This window comes from Emys orbicularis, chromosome 16 (assembly GCF_028017835.1).
Source record: "Emys orbicularis isolate rEmyOrb1 chromosome 16, rEmyOrb1.hap1, whole genome shotgun sequence".
Classification (NCBI taxonomy): domain Eukaryota; kingdom Metazoa; phylum Chordata; order Testudines; family Emydidae; genus Emys; species Emys orbicularis.
The window spans coordinates 25280963-25293957 of NC_088698.1; the positions used below are offsets into that span (position 1 = coordinate 25280963).

The window sequence follows — 12995 nt, forward strand, 5'->3', positions numbered from 1 at the left end:
ATGCTTAATTGCAACAAGTAGATTTTAAAACTTTTGAAAACATCAAAGTATTTTTGGCTGTTACATACTGCCCCTCCAAGAGGAAACCCTGTGCTTCTCTGGTAACTCCTCCTAATGGGGCAAAAGCAGGAAGTGCTTGGACATTAGTGGGAGTCTAGAGATGGCTGCCAGATTGTGAAGATCATGGCAGGGCTGGTCCTCTCAAGCTTGATTACTGCAAGGACCACAAAGGGTCAAGAGCTCCCTAAGATGAAAAAATTCAGTTTCCTCAGCAGCGTTACTGAACTATGCATAGTGTGTAGAGAGAGCTCTGAAATGCTGCAACACTTCAGGAGCTTTGTAAATATCCCTTCGTATAGTTCACACTCCAGCACTGGCCTATTGTAATGATAATTCTTTGCAGCTATTCTGTATAGTGCTTTTCACCAAAGGATCCCAAGGGCTTTCTAATCAAGAATTAATTAAGACTCTCAGCTCCTCCGTGGTATAGGTAAATGTTATGTCCCTATTTCACTGAGGCAAAGAGGTTAAGTGACTTACTCAGGGCCATACAGTGATTTCTTGAAAAAGCCAGGCGAGAACCGTAGCCCACTTTGCTTGAAGATAAGATAGATCTTTTTGCAAGTGCTGTCCTTATTTACAGGATATCATTTTACCATCAGAGCTACTTAACAATCAGATTTACCTCTCCAATGAGATACTTGAGACTGCCCCATGGAATTTTGTCATCATTTTGCTGGTAGGCTTTGGTCAAGTACGTATTCAGGATTTCCATGCACACCTAGTAACAGTTATTACAACATGTTGGATGAGAAGAGTCACAAATTAGTCAGACAAGGATACAGACTTATTTAGTTTTCACACAATTCTAATTCGTACATTAATTATCACGTCTTCCTCAAAAGAAAATGAAAAATAAATCTCACAACAACCAGCCAGCAGGGGGGATGTGTAAAGAGGCTGGATCAGGAATCTGGCTTCTTATTCTCAGCAATCTTGATACTGGCTAAAAGTAACCTTATAGACTCAAGGGTCTACAGTGTCTGTGGTGACAGGGAAAGGAGGACCACTCTAACTTACTGTAAAAAGGAGACGGACAGACAGACAGACAGTATATTTGCAAAGGTAACCTGTGCAAACTCAAGGGCCATTAGCGTTAGCTTCTTACCTGGAAATCAGATTCATTAAAATCATATGATACATTCCAGCCAATCTTCCCAAACTTCCTTCTCTCCTGAACCACCGCATGGAAAAATGCTAACACATAGACCAGTGATTTAAATGCGCCATGGGGGCATTGCTCAAGGGCTTCATGGGGAATTTTGAAGTAGGTGGCTCTCATATTCAGTTTCAGCCCATTCGGTGGTTCTGTTACAACCTAGCAAAAAAAAAAAAAAACTCGTCAATTATTTGAAATAACGTTATGAATTTTACGTTTGCTCTTCACATCATGCTAAAAATATAAAGTGCAGTTATATAACAATAGTGATACTTTATTAAGTATATTTAATTATATTTTGAAATCAAATTCAAATATTTTATATTACACATTTTAATTAATGTTGCCTTAGATCACGCTTCTGAGAAAGGTAAGGATTATTAACCCTATTTTGCAGAGGGTGAAACTGAGGCACGGACAGCTTCTTAGCTTGAGTTTCAAATGTCACACAAGCCCTAATTTGTGCTTGCAACAGTCACGGCTGTGCTCACAGATTGGGTATTTGCAGTGTTAAATTGAAGGTATACACACAGCTATTTTTTGCAGATCTGGGATTAAGCACTGCCGGTGGTGAATGTTTTAAAGATGTCATCGATACACTAAAATACATATCTGAATCAATGACAGGTGCCTAAGTGTCACTCTGCTGCGCTAACATCTGTCAGATAAAATGATTATTGTCACAGCAATGATTTACAACCACATAAATAGTCACCACAAAAGGAACATTAGCACAGCATCTCTGGCTTGCCATTTATAAATAATCAGTGCATCTTGCTTGTGATAAATGCTTCAGCCTTACGTAGCAGCTGGAAAAAAATTGTCCCATCAGAACATCTGCCCTATTGACATTGTTGTCCAGCTAGACACAGACCTCAGTTCTACATTTTCAGCATTAGCCAACTGACAGGAGGTATTTCTGTGTATCTGGGTATTTCTAACCCACTCATCACAGTGGTGTTTGGGACTAAAGGGCATTTACAAGTTCACTTTTACTGACAGGGATTGATTATGAAATATGTGCCTAAGGGTAGCATCAGATGAACACTTCTATTAAACTTATTTCACATCAGTTAAACCCCACCAGCTGGAAAACCAGAGGATGAAAATAGGATCTTGCTTACAAAGAAAAAAGATAGCATTTAGGGCCCAATCCTGTATGCTGTATTCAGGCCAAACGCCCATCAAGGTCAATCAGTTTTCCCTGAATAAGAGTAGCATGTCATGAGTAAGAGTGGTGTGTCATGCCTTCTGCTGGTGTTTCACCCCTGTACTGTACCTTTAAAGACTTCTGAAGTATTCCAATGGGAAAGCCCAGTGTAGGGTCAGTAGTCAGCCACAGGCGGAAGTCTGGATGAGGCTTAGTAATTCTCTCCAATGCTTTCTCCAAATCAATCAGCCATTTCACCAAAAGATGACAGTTCTGCAACATTAACCACTGTCCGCGAGCCACTGCATTCTCCAGCAACTGCAGTGCAACCTGTGTCAATGAGACGGAAACAGCTGCCTATGAGTAAACTTGCTTTGACCCTGAAAGTGCAGGGATTCTGATTGGTTTAGTGCATCCAACTGCTTCCTCATAGCAAGAAAACAGTCAGAGCATTTTCTTTCTTTCTTTTGCAGAATTCTCTTGGCACACTCTGGGGGAAACAAAAATGTCCAATTAAGCCATTGTCACAATTCTCAGAGCCTCCCAGGAATACCTTGTGCTGGGAGAGATGCTCTTCTATTTCATTAACTGATTTAAAAATACAAACAGCACAAAGCTTTCAAACACTTGAAAACGGTAATGAAGTAAGCTTGGGTCATAGTGTGGGGTTTTCAAAAGAGCTTAGTACTGGTCTAGCTCAGCTCTCACGCCAATGGGAACTTTGCCACTGATTTCAAATTAGAGCAGAGTAGCCAAATGCTGAGTGTTTTTGAAAATCCCACAGCCATGATAGAGCAGGGAAACAACCGAAGGTACAAACTGAGCACAGATCAGGGTCTTTTTGCTTGCAAATACCAATATGCACTGATGACTTTCCCCACATTCATATCAAGAGATGGAGAGGCAGGGACATTGACTAAAATCTGACAGCCTGCATATCTGAATCTTTTCAACCTCAACTGTTTTTTTGCTACAGGTGAGGAAGCAATTCTGAACCTATCTTTACTCAAACAGCAAATGAACTGACCAGACCAATATCTGCTCTCATTTTACAGAAAGTGATTGCTCCTAGGGCGGTAATCTGTATGCCAATTCCCACCCAGATTGCTTTGTTTCTAATACACAGAGTACGGCTTTCCCAAAAGCCGGGGGTTGTTGGAACAGACGCATGGCCAGACCCGTAATGTCAGAAATGAGATCTGCAGCAGTCACAAAATAATGTACTGAAGGCAGCACACACGCCATCCCACTGAACTGTGCTTTGTCACAACAAAGTTACCTTTTCTTGTCCTTGTCCCATGGCGAGGAACTTGAGGCGATTCCCTCCAAAGCCTGTCCGATCAGCCAGTTTCATGAGGTCACTGGCAGGGTCAGAGCCAGGACTTAGGATAAAAACAATGGGCGAGTTAGGTGTGCTCTGCTCAAAGATAGCTTCAAAACTGATCACAGGAGGCTGAACATATCTGGGGGAGAAGAACAATAAATTGGTACACTAATTTACACAAAATATTTAAAATGCCATCTATTAGGAGAGTTAATCTGGAAATGGGACAAAGGGATATTAATCCCCATTTCCTGTTTAGGCAAATTATGCAAATACTCACACAAATGGAAATTAGTGATAATCTGACTTTTCTGTAGTCCCTTCAATTCAAAGGATCTCAAAGTTCAGTACAAATTTAGGGCCTGAACCTGCGAACCCATCATCCAATGCAGTGTTTGCCTCACATGCAGTCTCAATGAAGTCAATGGGACTATATGTAGGAGGAATGAGATTACGGGATTGAGCCCTTTAACTGAAACACTTACTATATCTATGGAGCACATCACACACTACTGAAGTACAGCCACCTGTGGTGTGGAATTTGACAGTTATGAAACAGTACGGATCTTAGGACAAGATGGTAAGTGGAATACTGTGTTCAACTGAAACCACGGGGGGAATTTACAGAGAAAGAACATCACCATTGAAGCTGGCAATTGGCTCAGACACAGGGCTAACACTGGACCTAATGAAAAGTGTGGCATGATCCTTAATGATCAAAGTGATACAACGTCAGTGCTGTGTACTGTATCCAAGTCTTGTAAACATTACAACCAGAGCTGGTCAGAAAATGGAATTACTCCAATCTGTGAGAAATTCCAACATGCCAAAATCTGTTTTCATTCTGAAACAAAACAAAAAGTCAGAATTTCTTGCAGAATAAAATATTTTAAAATTTTTGATATGGGGCCAATTAAATGTTTCGTTTTGATGTCAAAACAATATAATATAAATAATAATGTATGATAATAAATATTATATATAATCTTGCAGTGAAATTATTATAAAAATGAAATTAATCAAAATCATAAATTTGACGCAAAATATTTTTACCTTTATCAAAACAAAATGTTTCAACATCATCAAAACAAACCAAGAAACTCAAAACGATTTGTTTCAACTCCCACCCCTCCAAATTTTGTCAAAATTGACACATTCCTGTCAGAGGTTCTGATAAAGCTACATTGTGTGACGGAAAACTGTTCCATCACATTTTTTTCAAGCAGGTCTACTTATAACTGATCTCAGCCCATTTTATGTATACTTTTAATGGCAAAGAATTTTTAAAACTTCTATTGTAACTTTTCTTGTTAAATCTACTGATGTCACGTACATTGTGCACTGTATATATGGGAAGTACAGATGTTCAAAATAATACTTGTCAGTTTAGGGGTACAGTGTGTTGGTGGGAGGAAGAGAGAATGGCAAAGTGAATTGAGCAAAGGGCTAACATCTTCAGGTAGAGTAGCTAGGGGTTATCACACTGCCCCTAAGACAGCTGCAGCTCCAAAAATGCTTATGTCCTCGAAGTTATAAATACCAGCTAAAATAGGACACTTGCAATTCTTGAAAAATAAAATCCATCCAGTCTGATACAGAACCTTTAACTATGCATTAAGAGGCTAAATGAAAGGAGAAATGTACATGGCTATGCACTAGAATTAGCCCAGAAAGGCTCTGGATAAAAGCAGGGGAACATCAGTTACTCCTTTGCTCTCCTGTGAGCAAATCTTCCCCACAGGTATTTACCTCAGTAAGGAAACACTGGACAGGAGACCTTTTGTATACTTTTTTCCCCACTTTACACTGATTTTTCAATTAATCACCACCTGTTTTTTGTTTACTTTTTCAAAGATCTCATGTCAAAAAAGCTTGTTAGAATCTAACACAATGCATTTTGCATTCACATTTAGGTTTGTGACCATGAAATATCAATTTGCAGTAGATGCTTAGCAATTGATTCAGGGTACCTCCGACTTTCTTTGGTTCTTTTAAAACTGGTAAAGATTCTGGATTAAAAAAATGTATGACAGCAACTTACTTCTCATCCATTGTCAGAGTAACGTAGTCAGTCACTGCGCGATATACACGGTCTACTCGGAAACACCGTAAAAGCAGCAGCTTCTGAAAATGTGTGAGACTGTTTTGGTATTGCATGGGAAATGGTGATTGTTCCAGGGCATCCAGATCATACCACTGAGAAAGGAAATACAGTAGAGAACATGAGTTGATTAGATGGACAAATCAAGTTTATTAGGAAAGTCAAAGTCAATCTGATAACAGGACTGCAACAAGAGAAACAGACATGGGGAAACAGAGAAGAATCAGAGAAAATCAGAAACTAGAAAAAAATATTAAATAAATGCCAAAAATCAACTTTTTCAGTATAAAACATATCTGTCCAATGCCATTTTCATACTTTCATTTTATGGTAATTGTCATAAGATACAAATAAATGAGGTCACAAGCTCAAGACAATAATGGATGGTCTAGAGAAGGTGAATCGGAGATTCCTATTTACTCTCCCGCATAATGCAAGAACAAACGGACATTCAGTGAAATTGAAAGGCAGCAAATTTAAAACTGATAAAAGGAAATACTTTTTTATACAACATGTAAACTACTCTGTGGAACTCACTCCCAAAAGTGGTAAAAGCTAACAATTAAATAGGAGTTGGGGAGGAGGGATAGCTCAGGGGTTTGAGCATTAGCCTACTAAACCCAGAGTTGTGAGTTCAATCCTTAAGGGGGCTAGTTAGGGAACTGGGGTAGATATCTGTCTGGGGATCAGCAGGGGGTTGGACTAGATGACCTCCTGAGGTCCCTTCCAATCCTGATATTCTATGATTTAAAAAATGATTAGAGGTGAAATCCTGACTCTGCTGAAGTCAATGGCAAAACTGTCATTGACTTCACTGGGGCCAGGATCTTATGTTAGACATTTAACTGGAAAACAAGAACATCCACAGTTACATAAGATAAGATGTTTTAAAACATTTAAAACCCTCATGCTTCAAGGCATAAGCCAGTCACAAACTGCCCAGGGTCAGGAAGAAAGTTCCCCAGGCGTAGGTTATTCCAGATTTGTTCATTATCAGTTTCTTGAACTTTCCCCGGAAGTTTCTGGTACTGGCCAGTGTTGGAGACAGAACAGCACACTAAATGGCTGACTGGTCTGACTATGGCAATTTCCATGTTTCTATGTAGATCATGCAATTACCCCACAGCTTCTAAAGAAACATCCAGTCAAGGAATAAAGGGAAAAGCCAGTGACGCCTCAAACATTTTTAACAGGTTGAATCATGTTTGAACATTTAATGGGGGGATGGGGGGGAATAGAAACTAGACTAAGAAAATCACTTACTTCTTTCCATATTTCAGGATTTTTTTCCACGTCATCTGGAAGAGACCCAAACTCCTCAGGAAATAGTTCAGATAGGCGAATTATGTCCTCCCAGCCTTGATCCAAAAGCCAAGCACACGGCTTCTTTCGTGTACTCTTCTCCAGGGAAATATTGCCTAGTTATAATTCAGAAAACTAAATAAATATCACTATCATAAAAGGTAGCATAATTACTTTTAATTTGTCTGCTGGAGAAACAGTTACTACTTTGCAAGTATTTTTATGCCGAGTTTATATTTTTGCCACTATTTATGCATTTAACTAAAGATGGACTCTTGGTGTAAAATCCTGGCCCTTCTGGAGTCAATGGGAGCTTTGTCATTGACTTCACTGGAGTCAGAATTTCACTGTTGGCCTTTCTGCCCTCAAACAAGCTGGAAACAAATGCAAGGGATCACATCCTCTACTGGTGTAAACCAGCCTAGGCCTATTGACTGAAACTAAGCTATGCCAATTTACATCAGCTGAGGATCCACTCTTTCAGTTACAACAGTGCTAGAACCCGTTAACAGAAGTCAGTTGAACATATTTTTGTTGAACATCTATTTTAAAATATTCCTCGGGGCTCAGGCTCAGTATGCTAAGTTTTAGGATCTGTATGACTTAGGAGCCCAAGTCCCAAGTAAATGGGACTTAGGTGCTTATGGAAATTTTACTAAGCAGCTAACTTTGATAGTCAAATATATGTAGTCAAAATCTCAATTTTAATTCTAGAAGAGCATGTAACTACTAGAAGGTATTAAGTATCCAAGTTACCTTTTAAAAAGAAGTCCAGTTCTTCTTGTGGGACTCGACCATCAGCTTGTTCTATCTTGATAGTCATATTAAAGGAAAATAGTAACTTGTGTCTCTCAAATAAGCCTGCAATGAGAACACAATATTCTCATCAGTCTGCTTCTTAAGAATGTGGGCCTCGGACAAATTTCAGATCCAGATCTTGACTCTGATCACCCCCAAAGTTCAAGGTGGTGAATTTTGGTTCAGCCCACTGTAAAGATTTGAGCCTGCTACAACATTCACATCCAGATCTAGCTTCAGATTCCAAACGATCTCCCCTCCAAAGCCGAGAGAGGTTGAGATCCATATTTCTGGTTTGGAACCACTGCTATTTGTAACTGATTGTTTATTAAAAGTAGAAGCACTTCTTAAATGTCAAGGGGATGGAATACAGCACTTCTCTGCATCTCAGCGCAACCTCAACATGAGGGAAGAAGGGGTAGAGAAGGCAGAGGCATTAGCAGTGAATAGTGAATTCAATATTTGTTGAAATACCTTTGACAGTACAAAATTACATTGCTTTGCACAGCTGACTGAAGGAATTCCCATTACAGTCATTCAAACATACACAATGCCATCTCATTGCTTAATCACACTAACCTGTGCAGCCATAGTTATATATGTTGAATGTCAATGTATCCATGATATTTTTTAGCCTCTTTGGAAGAATTGAGTTGGGCATGGATTTCCGAAGTGAAAACCCAAACACATCTAAGAAGGAGGCCAAGGAATATTGATACATGGTGTTGACAAGGGCCATTTCAGACAAAACAAAGAACAAAATGGCGCCCCTCTTAGCAGCAGGTCGGTAGCCATCTCGCAGCTTGTCAATGTCCACTGCCGTCTTCTCAGCCAGCTTGAGTTTCTCTGATACCTAGCAAGTGAGAAATGTGGATCCCAGGCAATAATTGTATTTATATATAACTACTACACAGAACTACATGGTTAATGATATGCTGAGCTAATCTGTGGCTAAACAATATTGAAACAGCGTTTTGAAATATTATGAACAACTCTTCCAGGATTTAAAAATATATCAAGCAGTAAACAAGTATCAAAAAATCCTATGAACACTGGCAGGTGTGCCATCAAAAGCCAGTTGCTGCCACAGAATCAAGAACATTTCCTTGAAATAATCCCACATTAAATAGCTAAAAATTCAAGTAGCCTTTTTTAAAGAAAAAAATCATATTAGTAAAAATTCTTTTCCCTCTCCAAAAATGCTTTAGTTCAGTTTATTAAGCTTCCAGATTATAAAGTTGGAATATCTGTGTTACAGAGCACTGTATGTTTGTAAGAAATACTGGAAAAGATTTACAAATTTCAGTTAACCTTCAGTTTTAATAAAACCATGCAAAGATTGTTTCGGAGTTGGAATAAGATGTTACCAAGATAGATAGATAGATAGATAGATAGATAGATAGATAGATAGATAGATAGATAGATAGATAGATAGATACTCACTTTTTTTTTTTAACTAAAGGTCCCTATTATAAGGAAGTCTTCTCTGAAGGTAGACTTGCCATTTGTGTGAAGGAATAAAATCCTCCCCATGGCACTGAAATATGTCATGATGTTACATCATGAATTCACGATCCAGGTGAAGACTTTCTGACTCACCACCATCACATCAAGCAAAACATTGTAAAGTGCTGGTGTTTCATAGGCCCAAGATTGACTTTGAGACTTCTGCACATTAAGGTATTTCCTCAGGAAATACCATGCTGCCTGGCCCCATACCTAAAGATAATGTATTTCTGAGTATGGATAAACATTCCTGGGTCAGGTGGGCAACTCTGAGCAAGCAAATTCTTAAAGAATTAAGATTTCTGTCTCTGGGCACAAGTGTTAGACCTGTGCATGTATGGAGTTCTCATAGACAACTGCTCACCATGTAACTCTCAGCTCCTTTTCAACTTACATCCTAACTTAAGGAATAAAGGAGGATGAAACAAATCCCAAAGGAAAGATGGGGATTCTAAGGTAGAACAATGGTGAGATAAGGCTCTAATAGGTACCTCACTAGCTTTGGCTTTTGTCTCCTCCAGGGTGTGCACCAAGTCCACATTATCCAACATGTTTCCTGTGGAAGTGGCTAGTTCCCGGAGGAGAGAGTCTTCCAAATCTTTCAGCAAGTTTTTGTTCTCGCTGGTTTCCTGGATGAGATGTTCTCTCTGCTCTTCTAGCTCTCTTCTTTCAAACCCCACAATAACACTGAGCAGCTGATCCTCCAGGCCTTTTAGTGTAACTATGGATGGAAAATGGAGAACCATGTCCTTAGCACAATCTTTCTTAAAACACAAGGTTAGCTTTCATACAGTTCCTTCAGGCTATATGATCTTATATAACTCTGTGCCAAAAAGACAGGTTTAGTTAACAGCATTGAGTGTTGTTCTTCTATATCGGTTCTCACCTGACACATCTAATAAGCAGCATGTAGTTTAGTTTCCTTTTAGACTAACAGCGGGAAGTGGAAAAATTTAACATTAAATCATAGAATCGTAGGACTGAAAGGGACCTCAAGAGGTCTTCTAGTCCAGTCCCCTGCCCTCAAGCAGGACTCAGTATTATCAGAGGCTGAATATAAGGGGGAATATAAACAATATAACATACATTGTAATATTATACATAGTTAACAGGTATTGCAAATTCCACTGCGAGAGCCAGGACATTTCTGTCCCCTCTTCTGATGTGATCAGAGGGCTAGCCACTATTTACAGCACTCGTTCTCTGTTTTCTTACTCACCGAGGGCCAGATTTTGACCCCCTTACTGCTACTGAGAAGCAGCTTTCCCCATGAGATGTCAATGGGACTCGTGGAGAAAGGTATCAGACAACACGAGTAAGGGTGTCAGAATCTGCCTTTCATTCAGGCCAGACCGGGATTTGCGGAGGTACACAACCAGCTCTTAATCCAGACGAAAAGCAGAGCAACTGCCTGGAGTCATTGGTTTCAAGCTAATGAATCTGTAGCTGGGCTCACTATCTCCTGGCTGAAAACACTTGCATTTTACAGCTGAACTCATCCAAACTCATGTGCTGTGGTTTCTGGTACAAGAGAAAGGATCTCAGCTTTTTGGAGCAACCACTCATCTGAGCCTAGTTTATGCCCTACGTTTGCACTACTATGCAGTTAATACTCTGCCCCGAACAGCATGCATTTGCTCACCTGTATAGTTGATAACCATGGCTTTTCCAAACACCGACGGTGAATATTTAGGGTTAGATAGCTTGGTGTTCAAGTACAATTTGAAGTTATTGTCATAGTCTACCTCCTTATCACCCAGCACAATAAATATTCGCCCCTGGGTAACTTTTATATTCTTTTCTAAGACATTGTCAATCACAGGATCTATGTATTCATCTACATCATGGAACAAGAAAGGACTCCCATACTTTATGGCCATTTCTAGTTGTTTAAGGAAATCAGGGTCATTAAAGGAGGCCATCTGAAAGAGAACAGAAAAATGGAAAGATTTGGAAACAGTTAATATTGAATTCACTGAATATTTCTTTTTTACAATAATTGCCAGTATTCATTAAGCTTGCTGTTTGTCTATGCATCTCTGCCTTTCATCCTACAGATGATATAACCCAGATTGGGAGAGACCAAAGAAAGCACATTCTTGATTCTGATCCACTGAGAAAAACTGTCCGCTTGGAAAACAATTCTTTTCTGCTGCAACAGCACCCCTAAACACAATGTGGCCTAAACTTTTGTCTATCCTGTTCCTGCAAGCACTGGGGCTTTCTGTGAGATGCAAGTCATGCACCTTGCAGCATGAGTAACGAGGCAAGGCCAAAGTTCAAGCAAGTTTGCAGGTGCCACACAGGAAGAGCATCACATTGTTGGGTATCCACCAGAACTTAAAAGGCTAGGCAATGGAGCAAGGAGGGGAAAACAGTGGTTTTGAGTGAGCTTGGAGGACTGGAACAGTGAGGGAATTGAGGGTCATGTCCCGGGGGGGATTAAGACTAAATAGTTCTTAGATATAACAGCATTTCACCTCCCCAAACAGACACCCCTTCCAGATGAACTCCTGAATTTTTGACAACATGCTTTATCATTGGAGAAGAGGTGTCTTGGTGGCATCTGCCTATGGTCTCCCAAGTTCACACAGCACTAAAAGAGACAGAAGCATGATCTAAGCTGTTGCTCCCCTGCTGAGGGTAGAAGGAAACTGGAGCCCAGCATTCTTTGTTCCCAAAATTGGAGGTCTCTGACATGGCAGCTTGGCGTCTGGTGTTTCAAATATCCTGCTTCAATCCTCCACAGGCTGGATGCAGGGCAGGGTCACTATCCATTTGGATAATTGACTTTATTTTTAGATGCTTAATGGAACTGCACTTCCATCCTATTGAGGTTCAATCATCACGACTGTCAATTTCCACTAGTAACTGATGTCTTGGTCAAGTGGCAGATATTTATGCATCTTTCAAAACAATAAATATAAAAATAAAATGAAAATTTAGCTTCACCCTCAGATTATTTTTTTCTTCTTTTCTCCTGATCCAATTTAATGCCTGCTGCTGGGGGTCTATGCACAAAGGGAACCGGCTAGCACGTGTTGTCAGAATGCCATTCTGAACAGAGAGCTCATCTGGAGGCAAACCTTGGGAGCCCCACCTGGGGAGGAAACAGAGTAAAGATTGCTGTGTATGTTATTCTTTATGGTACAGCAGCATGCTTCACTTACGGGTAAAACAGTGCCGTCCTACTGAGCATTCTATTACAACACCCTAGAACATACAGTGTATTAGACTGGGAGATGAGGCATGTCTGCATGGCAAAAACAACCTCACAGCAGCGAGTCAGAGCCTGGGTGTACAGAACTGCGCTATAGTGCTGAAAATAGCCATGCAGATGTTTGGGCACAGGCTCTGAAGCCCAGGGAGGGGAGTGGGTTTCAGAGCCCAAGCTCCAGCCCGAGCCCAAACATCTACACAGCTATTTTTAGTGCCACAGCGTGAGCCTGAGTCGGTAGACACGGTCTCTGAGACTTGCTGCCCTGGGCTCTCTTTTTGCCATGTAGACATAACCATAGACTCCCAAGGGAAACAATTAAAACATCATTGAGTTACTTATAACTAGCCTGGCTAAAGCACTAATTCATGTATTGTG

At 40.1% G+C, this 12995-nt stretch overlaps 1 protein-coding gene across 1 annotated transcript in view; it reads right to left on the bottom strand.

The window, feature by feature from the left end:
• DNAH10 (dynein axonemal heavy chain 10) overlaps window positions 1-12995 on the bottom strand; it is a 101138-nt gene that overhangs the window by 6704 nt on the left and 81439 nt on the right. The window contains exons 62-72 of the mRNA XM_065418001.1: window positions 12353-12500; window positions 11043-11322; window positions 9892-10121; window positions 8474-8747; window positions 7853-7957; window positions 7058-7212; window positions 5735-5889; window positions 3649-3832; window positions 2499-2699; window positions 1169-1378; window positions 686-781 (exon numbers count right to left, since the gene is read on the bottom strand). Coding sequence (XP_065274073.1) covers window positions 686-781; window positions 1169-1378; window positions 2499-2699; window positions 3649-3832; window positions 5735-5889; window positions 7058-7212; window positions 7853-7957; window positions 8474-8747; window positions 9892-10121; window positions 11043-11322; window positions 12353-12500 — 2038 coding nt within the window. The remainder of the gene's footprint in view (window positions 1-685; window positions 782-1168; window positions 1379-2498; window positions 2700-3648; window positions 3833-5734; window positions 5890-7057; window positions 7213-7852; window positions 7958-8473; window positions 8748-9891; window positions 10122-11042; window positions 11323-12352; window positions 12501-12995) is intronic.